This window comes from Astyanax mexicanus, chromosome 9 (assembly GCF_023375975.1).
Source record: "Astyanax mexicanus isolate ESR-SI-001 chromosome 9, AstMex3_surface, whole genome shotgun sequence".
Lineage (NCBI taxonomy): Eukaryota > Metazoa > Chordata > Actinopteri > Characiformes > Acestrorhamphidae > Astyanax > Astyanax mexicanus.
In genome coordinates, this window is record NC_064416.1 from 13,874,939 (window position 1) to 13,894,852 (window position 19,914).

Below are 19,914 nucleotides of genomic sequence, written 5' to 3' on the forward strand. Positions count from 1 at the left end.
TGTGCAAACATCATGCTTTATGCAGACCACATCTCTATAAAGCTGCTTTATAACATGTCTTAAAATAATATATATATATATATTAATTTGATCTTTGATGCAGTAAAAGCTGCTCTAATCATGTGTGATTGTCCTCAGGGTCAGTTCAGTGGCATGTGTGGGAACTTTGACATGGTGACAGTGAATGACATGACCACAGCAGGGCACATGGAGGTCAGCAATGCCCAGGCCTTTGGAGACAGCTGGGCTCTGGGCCAGGTAAGTGAAACCCTGGACATTCTGCAGTCTACTATGATACCAGAACAGTAAGTCACACAATGGGTATCGGTGGCACGTCTAGAACAGTCTGTTTTGGTTAGGCCTTATTTTTAAACACAGATATATTGTGGCAGAATAATTGTGATAAAAAATAGTAGTGTTATTTTAAGACTATTTAATGCCACTCATATAATCATAATAAAATAGCAAAATAATGCAATTACACACTTTTAACAAACAATTATCTTTTAATTAATAAGTCCTGTATATCCCGATAATTTATAGAAATATGAAATACACTGCCTGGCCAAAAAAAATCACACTAATATTTAATTGGACTGCCTTTATCTTTATCTGCACAAAGTCTTCTCCAGCACATCCCAAAGATTCTCAATGAGGTTAAGGTCTGACATTGTCATCTTGGAATATGCCCGTGTCATCAGTGAAGACAAAATCCATTCATGGAATAACCTCCCCACATCATTTACTTTTTTGGGGGGCAGGCAGTGTATATTCAAAAATTGTACATATCTAAAACATAAAAAGCAGAAAACCACAAACTTTGTTTTTGAACAGTTGACATACCGTCTCATTCATTTTAATGGGCAATGTTGAGAAAAATTGGAATTATCGTGACATCCCTAGTTTCGGTCATAATAGTAATGAGTAATACGTGTTATTTAATGTTTGCAGGTAATGTTTTTACAGTAATCTACCATATAGACCCAAACCAAAATGAAAGAAATCATCAATCTTTTTATTTGTGTGTCTTCTCCATAGTGTGAGAGTGATTTTGTGGTGCGAAGGCCTTGTGAAGCAGACCTGAGTCGGCAGCCGTACGCTAAGCGAGAATGTGGGCTGCTCTACAGTGACGTTTTTGCTCCATGCCACAATGTTGTAAGTGCCTCCCTCAGGAGTTCAACACTGCATTCTGTAGACTAGAGAAAAGGGCACCGCTTACCCACAGCCGTACACTGCCACTGAAACACACACACAGACACACACACAAACTGCTACACACATGTCTGCTGGTGATGCACCAGCTGATAATCGTGAAACCGAGGGTAAGATTCCTCTGTAACGAGAGAACGCTTAGCAGCACTCCTCCATGCATCCAGCAAGGGGCGTAGTTGCACAAGAAAAAACTAAATAGAGGTATTGGTTTCCATGTTCATAGCAGGGAAAAGTGTGTATTTGTGTTTGTGCGTCTGTTTATGAGAGTTTGTCAGTGTTATAGTTAGATTAAAGTCTGATATTAGCCCTGTTTGTGCTGTAAAAGACAATAGCAGTGTAAATTCAGTTTACTGGCCGTGTGGTGTCCTGACCTATTTGGTTCCATTGTCCCGTGGTCACTGGTGTGGTTAATCTCCTGTGGACCCCCAGGTGGATGTAACCTGGTTCTATAAAAACTGCCTGACAGACACCTGCAACTGCAACCGAGGAGGAGACTGTGAGTGCTTGTGCACCAGCATTGCTGCATACGCACACAAGTGCTGTCAACATGGCGTAACGGTACAATGGAGATCCCCTACTGTCTGCCGTAAGTGCACACAAACACACACACACACACACACACACACACACACACACCATGTGTAGATGAACACAAGAAGTGGTATGTTAATCTGAATGACCTTTTGACCTCATCTCAATGTCAGTAATTCCAGACAGTTTATTTTGGTCCCTTATAAAAAAGGTATGGTAATATTATAACAATTTACAATGGTAAATATTAAGAAAACATAACCTTTTGAGATGACCATAGTATATTTAAATGGGGTGTACGTTTATGGTACTGATAAATAGGGCTGGGAAATATGGCCCTAAAATAATATCATGATAATTTGTGGTATTTTCACAATAATGATACTCTTAGCGATATGACAAAACATTAAATAAAAAAATATATATTTTAAGAATTCACTACTGCAACAAAATAAAAATGTAATATTATTATTAAGTCAATCATGCAGAACGTCATGATACTAATAATGCACTACAAATATCTCCATATATCCATGATTAAAGTATAAAATAAATGATACTGGACAGATATAATCTGTCTCTAGTAGATATATAATGGGAAATGAGAACAGTGTGATTTTTTTATTTTGCTAAAAACAGCAAAAAAGTAGTACTAATGTGATAATTAGGGGTGGGTTATATGGCACAATATTTCAGGGTATAATAAATTGCTTTACGATATTCAAAAATGTTGGCGATACTATTGAGTATGACACGATATGGCACACCTCAAGTGTTAAATATCATGATATATTAATATTGTACCACCAAATAGCATGGTATACATATTTACAGTATGTAGTACTGTTGAATACCATGGTGAATTTATTTGAATACCATGTAATACTATGGCACATTCAGAAATATCATGGTATTTTTTTTATGTAACAGGATAACAGCATAAAACTCAAGAAATTCAACCCTTGTTATACAATAATACTTTGCAAGGGTTTTAAAGTTGTCATATGATAACTATACATACACAAATTTACACAAAACATACAAATATTTCAAGTGTTTTAAATATTTTTTTCTCTTTCAGCATATGACTGTGAATACTACAACCAAGGTATGGGCCACCCACGTTCTGTTAAATATGGATTTACTTATTTTACATTGTATTTTTAAAGTATTTTTAAGAGTATATGCATCAATGTAACATACCGACCGAAATATGGCCCTTATTTAGACTGAGTGGCAAAACATGACGGTGCTTCATAGGAAAAATGACCAATCTGGCAAAGAAACAAACAATTTTAAACAATTAAATGCAGTTGGGCTCGACAGTGATTCATTAAAGTCACCAAAGAACCAATAGTCTGTGGACATGGACATGTGGAGAGAAATCGACTGTTTAACTGATTTTAATGAAAAAGAAATACATTAAGCCAGTGATTCTCAATCCTGGTCCTGGATTACCATCACCAGTCCTGCTGGTTTTAGTGTTTTCCTGCTGTTTAGGACTCATGTTCTCAGTTAGTTCATTAGTTGGACCAACTAATGGTGTGCTGTAATTTTTATAAACTAAAAGTGCCAGGATTCCAGTTTGTCTTGCAGTCTATTAGCTTCTCCCTTATTTAGCTTACAGCAGTCTGTAAAAGGATTTGTTTTTACAGTAAATCACACAACAGCTATTTCCCATTTTGTGTTTTTACATAATTTCAGTTTACACTGAACTCTAATGCTGCCACTCAGTCTGTCTTTTTGCCACTCATTAAGCATAACCCCTGTGACCCCCCCCCACCCCCCCTCCCCCCCACCCCAACTATGATATCACATGCATACCATCTGTACTAATACTTACAGACTATTACTGGCTGTTACTGTATGTGTGTGTGTGGATAATTTGTGTTTATTTCAGAGCTGGGTGATGGTCCATTCACTCTGTCCATTATTGAGCGTAACGACTCAGTGTGTGTCTTTGGAGCGAATGTAAGCAGTGGAGAGGTTTTCCCTCTGCTGAGGACCAGTGGCCAGATCACTGCCATCTTCAACTTCATGATCACCAGTGGGCTCTACAAGGACCGAGCATCACGTGAGAACACAATCCACAATCTCAAACCCATTACTGTCCAGATATTATTTGAAATAACCCATTAAAATCTTGTAATCAGTTATTGTTATGGAACTGTTCCCAAGTAAATAGGAAAGTTTTTAATCTAGCACCTGTCTTTCACTGGCTTCCACATGTAGATACTCACTGCAGCGCTGCCTTTAGTCTGCCTTTTTCCTTTTCCATCTTCTCCATCTTTAGTTTTGCTTTATTATCCTCCCAAAGCTATGCATGTAAATTTTGCCAGATTTACACTACACAACTTTATGAGTCCTCATTCTGTTGTGCTGTTCACACTACACGACTGGTTGTGCTGTAATCATGAGTCCTTCATTTGTTAAGACTTTCACACTACATGACTGATGTCTAAACATCTTATACTGAAATATGCACTTATGTATTCAAGACAGAACTATATTAAATGTTTCAGCACTGCAGGCATAATTTTTTATTGTTTTAAACTCCAGTTATACGCCTTTTAAACATGTTCTACCTGTAGCTCCAGAGTCAGCTTGCCAACAACTCAGCTCACAGTAGCAGTAATGCTGTTTTCTGTAGATAAACTAAAATATACAGGCACACTTTCTTAGTTTTGTAGTAAAATACATTATTATTAATTCTAAAACTTTTTTGGCTTTTAGCTCCATTCCCCCAGTTCATAAAGGACTTATTTGCGGGCTTCCTCCAGAAATTAGTCATTTTATGATATAACAGGGGGGCAAAGTTGTCAGACTCTCCATAATGCAGAGGATGCATTTTGGACCCATGGTTCTCTCTTTCTCCATGATTCCATTGGCAGTGTGTAGGCACCGCTCCTGAATCCCAGTTGCTGATTGGGTCAGATATCTAGCATGCCAAATATTTGCTAGGCATCTGTGACTGGCCAGTGATCAGTTGGTGACGACTCGGCGAGTGTATTTCATTAGTTCACACTATGCAACTGTGCAACCTCTTTTATAGCTCTATTCTGTTTTTTCTGGATTTTCTTTTAAAGAAGTTCATAGTTTGTCATGTCTATAAAGTATATTGAACTTTTATTATGCCTATACCTGTAACAAGATGTTCATAGTTTCCCATTCTAAGACACATTTAAATGACTCAGAAAGCTATGCTGCAATTAAGAATTATGTTTAATTGATTTCAATGTTTAAGTAAATGAACTTTTTGTTCCCAAAATATGATTGTTATAAACTTATTATTAAACACTGACCAGCTATTATGTGTTCAGGACTCCCCACTGTCTCACTGGAATCCGCTGAGCGACCAAACTACTTCCTCTGTGTTACGGAGAACCGTGCAGTCCGGCTGGAGCGCTGGAGACCCGGCGAGGACTTCCGTCGCCAGGCAACTTTCATTCATCACCAGGGCTTGTGGTTGCCCGGACGATCCTCCTTTGAGCTGCACAGTCAGAAGGGCGTCTTCCTCACACTCACACACACACTCGCACGAGCACAGAGCTACGACAACTCGCATTCCTTCAAGATCAGCAGCAGTTTTTCCATTGAGGGTAAGAAAGTTCTCAGGGTCCCACACCCCGTACACTATTTGTAAGTTCACATTTTCCCAGTACAAATCATCACTGTATAATAAAAAACATCTCCAAAAGACCAACTTTACAGGAGAGAGACAAAACCTTCTTATATTTAAAAGGAAATTTATTTCAGGTAATAGTGGAGAATTTCTATTGGTCCATTCATCAAGAAATTTTGTGTTAGGTGTGTTAGGGGCCGTTTGTGTTTTCAAATGTATGTAGTAAACAAAAAATCAACATAAATGCAGATACAGCTCTGGAAGAAAAAAAGAGACCACTTTAAAATGATGAATTTCTTTAATTTTACCAAATTGAAAACCTCTGGAATATAATCAAGAGGAAGATGGATGATCATAAACCATCAAACCAAGCTGAACTGCTTGAATTTTTGCACCAGGAGTGGCATAAAGTTATCTAAAAGCAGTGTGTAAGACTGGTGGAGGGAAACATGCCAAGATGCCTTAAACTGTGATTAAAAACCAGGGTTATTCCACTAAATATTGATTTCTGAACTCTTTATAAATTTGAACTTTGCACTATTTGAGGTCAAAATGTTGTCCGTAGTTTATAGAATAAAACAACAATGTTCATTTTACTCAAACATATACCTATTAATAGAAAAAATAGAGAAACTGATTCAGAAACTGAAGTTATCTCTAAATTTTTTCCAGAGCTATTCTCATTTTTAATTGGAAAACAATGAAATGAAGTAGTCTAGATAACATACTCATATGGGTCTCTATGGGTAGCCCAGCTTGGGAACTATATATGGATGATAGGGCTCTATCTGGGTCAGTGATGGGACCAGAAAGGGTTAAACGTGGGCTCCATCTTGGTTGTATATGCTGCATTAATCCCAGATTAGACCCATGTGAGATTAAGGTGGGCTGTAATGATTGGGCCCATTTTGGAAGCCCATCTGTGAACCCCTACATGAGCATGTTAGCTGTTAGCTATTTTGGAAAGACATTTATATTTATATTGTATTCTCTATGTTGTACTTTTCTTTGATACAGTATCTGTTGTTTTGTCTGTGTTTCAGAGAGCAGCTTTGTTATCCCATACCGTCTGATGTGTGAGTGGAAGTATCATGCTTGTGCCAGTCCATGTGTGAAAACATGCAGTGATCCCACTGCAACGCGGTGCCAGTTCCTGCCTCCGTAAGATTCACCGTTAAGCACCAGAGCCATTGATCTTAGTACCAATTAATTTTGAACACTTTTGGTACACTCACTGTTTCAACCCCCCTACCTTTATATCTGCAGTGTGGAGGGCTGCTTTCCCCGCTGTCCCAAGAGCATGTTGCTGGATGAGGTCACCAGGAGGTGCGTCTACCGTGAAGACTGTAAGTGTAACTTCTTCATCTTTATATATCTCTTACTACATTATAACTACATTACAGATAAAGGTGCTGCATAATGTATGTATTGAGTATTTTATATGGAAATGAATACAGAATACCGTCTATTGAACACACCTTTGCTTTGCAGATTTTTACTCCTTTTTATCTCTTTTTCACAATTGCATAAATTGCAATGCTGGAATGTAGATTATCTTTCTTTTTCAATTAAATAAACTGTTATGTTGGCTTTACACCTGCCTTGTTTGATCTGGATTTTCAGACTTTCAGTTTTGGTCCAAACAAAAGTAGCAGGTGTGAAAGCCTGTGTAAATCACGGTCCGGAAAATAGAATCAAAGTTTGGGCTTACTTAAGGAGGTGGTCTTGGTCTGTATCTACTGAACCATGGTCCGGTTTGTCTGCAGTGTGAAACGCTTAGACCTAGTACAGGAAGTTGAGGCTGTCTTTAAACAAAGCAAAGAAAAAAATAATCAGTGTTGTACGAGTCACGCAGCAGTATAGACACAAACTCTTAGACTAAGAATATATTTATGTAATGAAACAGTAGATTAACCCTTATTTATAAACATAAATAAAAGAAATCTGAGTTTTAGCTTTTACACTCATTCTGCTGCGGGACACGTGTACCCCTGAAGAGGAGTCAGATTTTGACAGAGGGCTAAATTTCAGCACAACACCTGGCAAAAGAACTCGCCGACCAAATATAAAGAATACAATGAAACTTGGTGTGAACTCGGGTCTGGACTTTCAGGTGTGAAAATACTCTTACTATTCTACAATTATTATATGTTTAAATATATTGACCACTTTATTTGAAATATATTTTAATATTTTAACATCCATAGAAATAACAACAAAACCATAAATGTTTCTGTATTAATTAATTCAACCTTTTGCTTGTTCTATTTTTGTTTTATTTGCCATTTTTGAATTTTCTGAATGTGTTTGGATGCCAAATATTTCCAGTTGTCAGATATTTGATGCATCTGTAGTATTTATATAAATTGCTGTTTGATGTATGAATAGTATAAATATAAGTATAAATATTTTACTTTGTTTGAGCCCAAAAACATACTCAGATGTGGTTATGGAAGTTGTTTTACTTCAGAACAAAATATATATATTTTCAAGTTTATGGTGGGGAAAATTACAGCTTTTAGAATTTTTTTTAATTACTTGGTTTTTAGCATCTGTGATAGACCACACTATGTAGCGCAGCCTAGCCTAGTTTAGCCTAGCTTAGCGTTATATAATTGTAACTATTTTATTGTTATTGGCTTAACATGTTTTTAATGTGTTTTTTGTTTTATTTCAGGTGTAACGCTCCCACCAACTCCTACACCGTACATGTTTGTGACTCGCTCCAACAGAACCACCACATCTCCAACTACAACAGTTCCTACAACAACCACAACCACCACCACTACTACAACCACAACCACTACAACCACCAGCACGACCACCACCACTCCCACTACACCTCCCACCACTACAATAATAACAGAAGCTGTAGAACCCAGTACATCCGCCACAGAGCCCACCACATTACCCACCACACCCTCTACTACACCCATCCTCACTACACCCATTGAAACCACAACAACCCCTCAGACAACCACAGAAACCACTCTGGTTACCACAGCCGCACCCACCACCACGCCGTCTCCCACCGCGGAGCCCACCACACCCACGACCACCCCAACCACCACTCCGCCCACAACTACAGAGATTCTGACCACGCCTGAGCCGACAACCACCACAGCCACCACCACCGTTCCTCCCACCACCACTACTGTTACCACGACAACTCCTGTCCCAACCACCGTTACCACAGAGACCACCTCCCTCTCCACTACGACTGAGGAATACTTTATCGTCACGACAACACAGACACCCCCCGAGACCACAGAGCCCACGTCCACCTCTCCCACCCCAACACCAGAGACAGTCAGCATAACGACCAGACCCCCGCCGTTCATACTGCCCACAGGACCCTGCACGGTGAGAACGCTGTTCCACACACCTCACTTTACAGTATTTACATTAATAACATAGCCTTACTGTCCACACAATACTCTGGAGTAGACTGACAATCTGTAGTCTAGTATAGAGACACTAGATGGACATCAGTTTTTTTTTTCGAATGCAAGTATTATAAAAGAGTTTGGACCCTATCTTACACCTTAAACAAGGCACATTGTGATGCTCACTAATATCTGCACCCTGTAGTAAATTTCTAGCGTGTTGCTGTCTTGGCAGCGGAAAACACAGGTAGACATCAGTCATCAGAAGTTCTTTACTATCTTAGCTATGCATCATGGGTACCCTGCCACTCTTTACACACACAAGAGGTAAAGGAGTAAAGAGTTAAGCAGTATTTGAAGCTATGGACAACATTTCTCCCAAATTCCAAATGAAAATATTGTCATTTAGAGCATTTATTTTCAGAAAATGAGAAATGGCTGAAATAACAAAAAGATGCAGAGCTTTCAGACCTCAAATAATGCAAAGAAAACAAGTTCATATTCATACATTTTTAAGAGTTCAGAGATCAATATTTGATGGAATAACCCTGGTTTTTAATCACAGTTTTCATGCATCTTGGCATGTTCTCCTCCACCAGTCTTGGATAACTTTATGCCACTCCTGGTGCAAAAATTCAAGCAGTTCAACCAGATCATCCATCACCCTCTTGATTATATTCTAGAGGTTTTTAATTTGGTAAAATCAAATAAACTCATAATTTTTAAGTGGCCTCTTATTTTTTTCCAGAGCTCTATATTTTTATTGAAACATATAAACTCCCAAAGACTCACCCCCAAATTTGACTTACTAAAGTTACTGCTTCATTTCTCCATGTGGTGGCACGAATCTAATGAATAGTGTAAACCTGCGGTGAATAATATTGATTGTGAAATTCTGTGAAACCGACACCAATAAATACATAATTCCTGGTATTTATTATTTGAACAGATGTTGTGAATTATCAAAGAAAATCGTTTTGTGATATATTGAATATCGCAGAATCACAGTATCGTGAGATCATTGTTATTGTTATTGGGCAAAGTATCGTTATCATATCATATCAAATTTTGAGGTCTAATATTAATATTTATCTTTGTAAATAAACACTTGTTGCCTAGACAAGGAGCTTTTAATTCCTAAAATCTTTTACACTACTGTATAGCACGCATTAGAGTATCACACCACACATACTCCCTTAACTTTTTTTTTTTTTTTTTATATTTACTAAATGTCTTTCACATGAACACACAAACACACACTAGCACACCCTTAACTGTAAATCATTAAAGCAGACAGGTGGTGAAAGCTTGTTTCTGCGACTTTACCAATAACTCTTCTTAGCCTGAGGCATTCTTGCCCTGCTGCCAGCGCTGCCACGTCAGTAATGAGGTGTTGCGGCTGCAGGGCAGGTTTGGAGAGGTGGGGTGAGTCAAATCAGGATGAACTCTGGTATAAACTTACAGTACACACAAACAGCCTGTCACTGAGTGTATTATACGCTTGTCTGCAGTGGTTTTTAGATTACAGTGTAAAATGTTATGACATTTCCGTGGTTGCTTTGTCCCTGTTTAGCCTCCGTACTCTCTGCGTGTGGATGAGTGCAGTGAATACATCTGCTTCAACGGACAGCTGATGCTGCACAACTCCTCCCAGCACTGCAGATTCAACATCACCCAGCCACAGTGCAACCTGCTCGGCATGCCCATACAGATCAACACCGACCTGTGCTGCCCACTGTGGCGCTGCCCCTGTAAGAGATTCTGTGAAAATATTGTGATACACCATGGAAAACGGGATCTTTGTTAACATATTTAAAAGGGGTGTTACAATTCTCTAAATCCTCGATTCAAATTTATTTCCGATTTTAGGGTCTCGATTCGATTTGATTCTCTTTATGGTCAGTCATTGGTGCTGCGCTATTTGTGTAGCGTGCTGCACAAACCTACCTATTATTTGCTTAAGGTGGTTAAGAACATCCTAAATAGTTGTCAAAAAATAAACCATATTTTTGGCACTATTAGGCGCACTGTATTATAAGGCACGCTATCAATAAAATCAATACATTTTTTGGTCTATTTTCATGCATAACAATATTTGCGTAGCGTGCTGCGCCATCTTTTTGACTTTGATGCTCAAGACCATGACATAATTTTGATCGATTACGATAAAATATCAAAATCGTGACACCCCTAATATTTAAACATCTGGACATTTAATCCTAATTTTACCAATACTGAGAGATGGATATAATGTAACTGAACACTATAATATAACTCAAGAAATGTCTTTAAATTACATCATGTAATATGTAGCATCCCAACACCCAACCCTACCTTTTATTTGCTTAATGTGGTTAAGAACATCCTAAATAGTTGTCAAAAAATAAATATGTTAAAAAATATACCATATTTTTTGCACTATTAGGCACACTGTAGTATAAGGCACGCTATCAATAAAATCTATTTATTTTTTGGTCTATTTTCATACACAACTACACTGGATTATATGCAACACTAGACTTCCTTCTAATTCAGCTATAAAGCTAAGTTAAGTAAAGATAACTGTAATTCTTAAAAAAAAACATTTTTGAGTCAAATGAGCACTATATGTTCATCTACACAGGTTTCTCTCCTAAAAACTGTTTATTTGGGTGAAAAAATGGCTTCTGTTTATTTACAGTAAGCTTAGATTTCCAGATTTCCACTAAGGCTGGCTTGCAGCAGCATTAGCATTAGCAGCTAACCGCTAGCACTAGCCACAGTTAGCGGCTAATGCTGCTTGACAGCACTACACTGAGGAACCCTGAGTGTTCCAGTAAGCCAGGGCAATATTAGCTACCCGTTCGTCCTACATAGATTGTTTTAACGGGGTAAACATGCAGACTACAGAACAATATACTCACCTCTGAACGGCCAAGGAGCTAGCACTTAGCGCAGTTAGCGGTTAATACTAATGCTGGTCTTGCAGCAGTCCGATATACTTACCTCTGAACGGCCAAGGAGCTAACACTTAGCGCGCTTAGCAGTTCATGCTAATGCTGCTGGAGAACTAAACTAAAACTCTTGTATAACTCTATACTTCAGCAGAGTGGCTTTACTGCTCCTTACAACCTGATTGGTAAAATTCATACATAAGGTGATTTACATAAGGTGGATTTTGGATTATGAGGCACATAAATGAAAGATTTTAAGTGTGCCTTATAGTGCAAAAAATACAGTATAGGTTTTTAACCACTTAACTATACTATTAGAGTATCTGGACAATATATGGATAATAATTACTGTTATGTATTTGTGTTGTCAGGTCGCTGCTCTATAATCTCAGACCTGCGTGTGATCACGTTTGATGGGAATAATGTTGCTCTGTATGATAATGGCTCCTACATACTGGTTCACCTGCCCAGAGAGAACATTGTTGGACACATTGAAAAATGTCCCACCAGTGAGGTAAACAAAATTTCACATACGAACAGTTCATTTACATAAGCAGTGTGCTGTTCTCTATTCTGAATTGTTTATTTTTTCTGTTTTACTCTGTTTTAGAGTGTGAACTACATCAGACGACCTGTAAGTTATCAAGCTTCCTAAAGTACTATTCTGAACGTAAAATAATATTAATCAATACATTATTTTCAGTGTGATCTCTTTATTGCTCTCTCTCTCTCTCTCGCTGATAGACTCCTACAGGTGGAACCTCAGGCTTGTGTTTTAAGAAGCTTAACATAACCACTCATTCCTACAGGATTATGATCAATCGCTTTGATCGTAAGGTATGAAACTCTTAAAATGCATGCATCAAAAGTTTTTATTCATACAATGATCTAATCAGCATCACATGCATCACATGACAGCAATGCAGTAGATTAAACAATGTAAAAACAGGTCAGCAACATAGGCAATGTTAACATCCACTATCAGAATAAGGAATGATATGATCCTAATAAAGTATGGCATAATTGTTGGTGTCAAAATGGCAGGTTTAAATATTTCTAGAACTAGTGAACTCCTATAAAACATTCAGTGACCATTTCTGCACACAAAGGCTTCATTCATGAAAGAGCACTACATAGAATAGTTGGAACAGATGTTTAGACCTACTCCAGTAACCCCTCTGTAGCAGTAAGCATCTCAGAATGAACAACATGCCCAGCCTTTAAGTTTTTCTTTTTTTTCTTTTTATGCCACTTTCTCCCCAATTTGCAAGGCCAATTGCCCAACCCACTCAATAGGACTCCCCCTATCACTAGTGATGCCCCAACACCAAGAAAATGAGGGTGACGCCTCCTCCGATACATATGCAATGTGCATTGCCGAGTAGCCAGCGCACTTGGAGGAAAGCGCAGCGACTCATTTCCGATACATCAGCTCACAGTGGTGAGGGGAGAGAGTGCCATCTACCCACCCAAAGAGAGCAAGGCTAATTATGCTCTCTCAGGATTCCGGCAGCTGATGGCCAGCTGCACGAATAGGATTCAAACCAGCAATCTCTTGATCACTTAGTTGATGGGCTACAGCAGAACAGCATATGACCACAACCAAGAACAGAAAACTGAGGACACAACAGTTCAGAGCACAGGCTCACACAAAAAATGAGTCTGTTTAAGGAGGAAGGAAAGGCCCTAGCTTGTATTAGTGTATTGTTCCTAAAATGCAATACATGTATTTCTTTTATTTTAAAGTGTTTATATTGTGTTTATGACTCTCGGTCTGTATTACTGGGCTGGCTGTAGGTATCTGTGAACCAGATCACTGCTCGGCTGCCCTTTACCAGACTGAACCTGCACATTGATGACACAGGAACCATGTACATCATCCAGACACCTGGTGGAATCAACATACAGTGGTACCACAGCACTGGCATCATGGTCCTACAATACGGAGCTGCTGATAATACCTCTACTAGAGGCCTGTGTGGTTAGTATATGTTGCATGTGAGTGTATCTGACACCCAGCCAACTCAATGTCTATGTGGGGCTCGTATTGTGGGTAGAGTGTGGACTAGGTGAGTTTTAGGTGGGTTTCAGGTGGGTCCTAAGTGAGTTAGTATGTATGTTGTTACTGGGACCCATTTTGACTTCTCAAACAGACCCCATCTTTGTGACCCCACAATGTGTGTATGTGCTCTGTCTTACAGGCTGCTGTGATGGAAACCCTGCAGATGATCTGCGTTTACCTAACGGAACAGTGATGCGCGATGTGGAAGACATCCCCGTTTTTCTCCACAGCTGGATGGTGGACACCTCCGAGGAGACAGATTACTTCCGCAGAGTGGGAGACAACTGCACCACAGGCAACTGCACTAAATGCTTCCAAATGCTCAATCAGAGGCCATTCTCCAAATGCCACCACAAGGTACTGTACACTACCAGCTGTGTGTCTTCATTACATCAGCTGATGTTCTCTAACTGTGTGATTATTGATGCTGTGTTTAGGTTTCACCAGAGCAGTTCTGTGACAAGATCTGGGCGGGTGACCTGCACTATAAGGACCATGAGTGTGACTTTCTAGCTGCTTATGTGGCCATTTGCTACACTCATCAAATCTGCTTCAGCTGGAGGAAAAACAATTTCTGCCGTGAGTGTTTTCACGTGTACACAACCCTCCTGTCTGTGGGAATCCATATACTGCTGTGTGTTTACTATTATATCATATATAGGGCTGTAGTTGACTAACTATACATCAGCAAATGTGCAAATTGACATAACCCCATACAGTACCAAAGGTTTGGACATACCCTTTCTCATTCAATGTATTATCTTTTTTTAATGTTTTTTTTTTACATTGCAAATTTAATATTGAATACTTTGAAGCTATAAAGTGTTGGTTAATTGTTTTCTTGTCTTTAATATTAATCTACAGTGTAGAAAATAAATTAAATAAAGAAAAACACTGCACAAGAAAGTATATCCAAACTTTTGACTGGTACTGTAACTTGTTTAAACTTTATTGTTTTTAATACTCTTGATTTTAGAAGAAGCAATGAATGAGTAGGTGTCCCTAATTTTGTGTGACATTGACAATGTTCTGTACTCATTCTAGCTGTAGCATGTTCTAGCTGTAATCTGTGTATAACTCTCAGCATTGTGTGTAATTTATTGCTTTTATGTTGTGTTATTCACTGTGATGTGATGCTGTGTTTTTCTTGCTTGAGGCAGCTCTAAAGTGTCCTCCTGGTAAAGAGTATAAGCCCTGCGTGAACACCTGTAAAACGAGGACGTGCCAGAACAGAGATTACTATGAGGAGAGCACCTGTTCTTCAATTAGAGAGGAGTGTGTGTGTAAGAGTGGCACCATCCTGCATCGAGCCGACTCTGCGTTCTGTGTCACTGAAGACCAGTGCGGTAAGAAAGAGAGTTTCTACAGTATACACATTGTGCATCTTAAAAAAATTTCTATCATTGAAAAGTTACTTTATTTCAGTTATTCAGTTTTTAAATGTGAACATAATGTATTATATAGATGTATTACACACAGAGTGATATATGTTAAGGGTTTATTTCTTTTATTTCTTTATTTATTTGTTAATGATTATGGCTTACAGTTAATGAAAACCCAAAAATCAATGTCACAGAAAATTTGAATATTATATAAGACCAATTGGTATTTTTGGCAATGTGGGCAGTGTGCCAAGTACTGCTGGAAAATGAAATCCGAATCTTCATAAAAGTTTCTAGCAGATTTAAAATTCTGTTTAATATTCTGTTTCTTAGTATTTGTGTTATTGTTCATATAATCATATATATTTTGAATGTGTGTGTTTTGAATGTGTCTGTCAGTTTGTACGGATAACGACGGCTCTCCTCGGGCTCCGGGGGAGGTGTGGAATGGCTCTCTGCGAGGTTGCTGTCTGTTCACCTGTCTGGAGAACGGTAGCGTGGTGCCGGTGGAGCCGGAGTGTAGTCCTGAGCCGGCTCCGCTGTGCGAGCGTGAGGGAGAGTATGCCATCGATGTGCTGGAGGAGGGAGCCTGCTGCCCCAGAAAAATCTGTGGTACGCGCAATTAAAGTTAAAGTATAAGGCCCTATCTCATTGCACCCTTTGGCCCTACCATTTACCCCTACCCCTCTGTTTTTGCACGTGCACGCCAAGGGGTAGAGGTGTCCCGATTCTTGTGAGACTGGAGGGGTAGGGGGAAAGGATAGGACTTGTTAGGCTTTCAGATGCACACTTCAAACCGAGGAGTATGAGAATCAATGGTAAGATGGCGGAACAAGCATCCAAATAAACCCCCAAATATAAATATTTTTCTTGTTAAAAGTGATGATTAGCACAATATAACCACAGTTTAATGTGCAGTTTTAATGTTTTATGGGCGATTTTTTATAACAAGCATAAAAAAGACCGCTAGTAGTTTGTCTTAGTAGTCAGCTAGCTAGCTAACTTTTGTGTTCCACCTTAAATGGTGCAACAGACCGCAGGGACAGAAAAATAAAATGAAAAAATAAAAGCTAATCAAAGCTAATTTCAGCTCCCCGTCACAGAGAAATTTATGATTGGACAATAATAATTAATATCTGCACTACCTGCCCTCTTTCTGAAGACATACAATAAACCCTAAAGTTAACTAGAGTTAACTAGTTAACCAGTAGCTAGGTTACTGAACTTGAGCGCTTCTGATGGCGTATCGGGTGCTTAAATGGTTGTAGGGGGAGGATTTCACCCCTTCCCCTTGGAACAGAGTTACACTCAAAACTAAGGGGTAGGGGTAAGTGGTAGGGCCAAGGGGTGAAATAGGCTTGGGCCTTAATGATTGCAGTAATTGAGAAATCAATATGCACATGCAGTTCTTTAAGCAGGTGCATCACTGAGCTGCTGTGTTTGTTTATTTGATTGTATCTATTCTGTGCACTCAGAATGTAATACAACCATTTGCCAGAATGAGGTTCCTACCTGTGAGAATGGAAACAGGCTGATGATTGGATACAGCACCTTCTCCTGTTGTCCTGAATACCGATGTGGTCAGATAACATTTTCTTTATTTGGTTTTTAATAACACTTTCAGTAATACAGTGGTTTGCTTCTGTATGTGGATGTGATCAATCTGTTTAAAACCTTCTATTTGTAGAATGTGACCCACTGGCCTGTCCAAGTATCCCAACACCAGAGTGCAGAGAGGACCAGTTCCTGGTGGAGGTCAGAGGACAGCATGACTGCTGCTACACTTATCTGTGTGGTAAGAAGGTCTTCGGAAATACAAGAAACTATTAACACCTATTGGGTGCACCACACTTCCATTTATCATTGAACCTACTGAATAGTAATGTTAAAGTAGATTGTAAAGTAATTAATACTAATAACCTTAAAGGTATCATTCCATTGTTTTTTCATTCATTTTAATGTCTAGTTGTGGTCTCTAATAAATCTGGAATCTGGTAAAACTAAAGAAAATTATAAATGATAAATATATTAATATAAATATTTTCCATAAATTATGTGAATAAATATGAAAATTAAAATTCCTCCTAACTTTCTATTTTTCTATTCTATTTTCTGAATTAGTCTTAAATCAAAATATAAGTCTTAAGTCAAAATATGACGATTTTTATATAATAAATATAATAATACAATAATCTACAGTATTGAATATTTCTGTTTTGCAGTTTGTGAGTCTTGTATGGATCCAATCCCTGCATGTTTACCTGGAGAGCTTCTGGCTGTGGACATGAATACGACAAATCATTGCTGTCCCCAGTATCATTGTGGTAATACACAAATACATACACAATATAGAGTGGCCTCTACAATGTATGGGACAACAGTGTGTGTTCTGAAACCTTTGTCAATAATATATTTTTACTCTGCAGTTTTAGGTTTTCACTTAAAACAATTTAAATATTGTATAGTGAAAGTAATATTATACATTTTGGTTTTATAGTGAACGTCCTACAGCACTATTGTCTACTGATGTCGGACACATTTTCTGGGCTCATAAGATGTTTATGTACACCTCAATATCTGCTACTGCTATCAGCAGTTATTATCCTTTATATATATTTTATCAGTGAAGATGAATGAGACCATGCAGGCCTGGGCCACAACATACCCACCACCATGTTTTACAGATAAGACGGTATGCTTTGGATTGTGTCCAGTTCCTTCTCACCTCCACACTTTCCTCTTGTCATCACTCTGATACAAAATGAATATTGCACTCATCTGTCAGCAAGAACATTTTTCCAGACCTCAGCAGGTTCTTTTAGGGGCTATTTTACACAGAACTGTATTCTGGCCATTCTGTTTATTTTTTATTTTTTTTTAGCCAGAGGTTTGCATCTTACAATGTAGTTTCTAGACCAGACTAGATGCTAAAAGCATCATCAAATTAATTATTTGTATAGCGCATTTTACAACTGGTGTTGTTACAAAGCAGCTTTACAGAAACATGATCACAGGACAAAGAATCAGGCAAACATTAAACATAAAAAATACAGAATACAGAACCCCCAGTGAGCGCGGAGGCAAGGAACTCCCTTTAGAGCTGAAAGAGGAGGAAGAACCCTTGGGAGAACCAGTACTCACATATAAGGGGGGACCATCCTACCACTGGTCAAACGGCTTTTAAATTAATAAAAAAAAATCTTTATACATCCACATAGGTCTTAAGAGTTCATGTAAGCTTGGATGTAATTAGTAGTGGAGAGTGAGATGGATGATGAGCAGCTGATCTGTGGTGGGTGATGGAGAAAGAGCTGACTTCAAAAACTTCCATCAGTCTGGCCGGAGAGGTGACATGAGAGTACAACATCCATCGGTATGGGGTCAGACAGGTGGGCAGTCAGTAACTCGGAGGAAGACAGAGAGATGGAATTAGTTTTGACTGGTCTGGATTTATGTAAAACAGAGAATATAAAACATTATCAGAGTCTGATTATCTAACGACTCCAGCAGATCTGAATAAAACAGCCTAACTAAAGGGAGAGAGCCAGAATGTAACATAGACACGGATATACATCCGTGGCTGCATATCTGCAGTAACTACAAGACAAGCAATTAAGAGGGTAAAAAGTGTGTAAAAAGTGTTGTAATTCTTATATGGTAAAATTTAAATATCCATACATACAGTAAGTGATTTAATTACATTAATATGCCTTTGTTATAAACCTTACTAAGGACACTATACACAAATGGTTTAAGGATTAAAGGTAATGGAAGTTAACAGGTATTGTATTTTTTTGACAGTGTGTGATACGAGCCTGTGTCCTGAGCCCAGTACAAGTTGTGCCCCTGGTGCTACACTGGTTAAAATGCCTGTACCTGACAGCTGCTGCCCGGAGGTCCACTGTGGTAGTGTATTCTCTAATGTGTACAAAAATATGTACAAATAAACTGAGCTTATTTTTTAGTTTGTTGAAAGCTGTTGTTTTCTCTTCCTCAGAGTGTCAGTGTCAGAACATCACACGGCCTCTGTGCACTGCGGTGAGTCTCTTGCTGTTCTTCAGTGACTTTAGGGAGCACCTACAATAATCAGAAAATAACACCAACAGAAAAAAGAGTAACTAAAAGTATATTTCAGCCACTGAACTTTGATTAAAGTGGGTAATTTACTAATTAATTGCTAAAAGTATTAGAAGCTGTATTAGAAATATTAACAGATCTTTGAAAACATTAGGAGTAAATCATATAGTGGGAAAAATGGAGAAGTAAATATATACTGGTTTTGTGGCTTTATGCTTTGCATTAGGGTACTGAATGTCATGCAGGCCAGAAGAGACATAGACATGCGCAGATACTTAACATAACATTTTCAGAAGAGTTCAGAAATCAATATTTGGTCGAATAAACCTGGTTTTCATGCATCTTGGCATGTTCTCCTCCACCAGTCTTACACACTGCTTTTGGATAACTTTATGCCACTCCTGGTGCAAAAAATTAAGCGGTTTAATTTTCAGCGGTTCCGCTTGGTTTGATGGCTTGTGATCATCCAGCTTCCTCTTGATTATATTGTAGAGGTTTTCAATTTAGTAACAAACAAACTAAACATTTTTAAGTGTAGTTTTATTTAGATCTGTAGTTTTATTGTCGCAGTTCTCAGACTGTCTAGCAGTGTCACTATCCTGAATTTTTATAATATCGGTGCTAAGATTGCAGTGGTAATGACCTCTTGTGTTTTTTTTGCCCTCTTAGTTTCTGTTTATACGTTTTTTACATTATTATACTGTATTCT

General features: G+C 38.4%; 1 protein-coding gene across 1 annotated transcript in view; it reads left to right on the forward strand.

Moving 5' to 3' along the window:
- otogl (otogelin-like) overlaps positions 1-19,914 on the forward strand; it is a 56,821-nt gene that overhangs the window by 28,910 nt on the left and 7,997 nt on the right. The window contains exons 28-50 of the mRNA XM_049483628.1: positions 139-258; positions 1,039-1,155; positions 1,642-1,798; positions 2,825-2,851; positions 3,644-3,817; positions 5,064-5,342; positions 6,409-6,526; positions 6,632-6,711; positions 8,043-8,728; positions 10,325-10,502; positions 12,056-12,198; positions 12,295-12,318; positions 12,429-12,521; positions 13,482-13,665; positions 13,886-14,103; positions 14,184-14,325; positions 14,907-15,092; positions 15,528-15,740; positions 16,604-16,708; positions 16,816-16,923; positions 17,351-17,452; positions 18,930-19,034; positions 19,126-19,166. Of these exons, the coding sequence (XP_049339585.1) occupies positions 139-258; positions 1,039-1,155; positions 1,642-1,798; positions 2,825-2,851; positions 3,644-3,817; positions 5,064-5,342; positions 6,409-6,526; positions 6,632-6,711; positions 8,043-8,728; positions 10,325-10,502; positions 12,056-12,198; positions 12,295-12,318; positions 12,429-12,521; positions 13,482-13,665; positions 13,886-14,103; positions 14,184-14,325; positions 14,907-15,092; positions 15,528-15,740; positions 16,604-16,708; positions 16,816-16,923; positions 17,351-17,452; positions 18,930-19,034; positions 19,126-19,166 (3,600 nt within the window). The remainder of the gene's footprint in view (positions 1-138; positions 259-1,038; positions 1,156-1,641; positions 1,799-2,824; positions 2,852-3,643; positions 3,818-5,063; positions 5,343-6,408; positions 6,527-6,631; positions 6,712-8,042; positions 8,729-10,324; positions 10,503-12,055; positions 12,199-12,294; positions 12,319-12,428; positions 12,522-13,481; positions 13,666-13,885; positions 14,104-14,183; positions 14,326-14,906; positions 15,093-15,527; positions 15,741-16,603; positions 16,709-16,815; positions 16,924-17,350; positions 17,453-18,929; positions 19,035-19,125; positions 19,167-19,914) is intronic.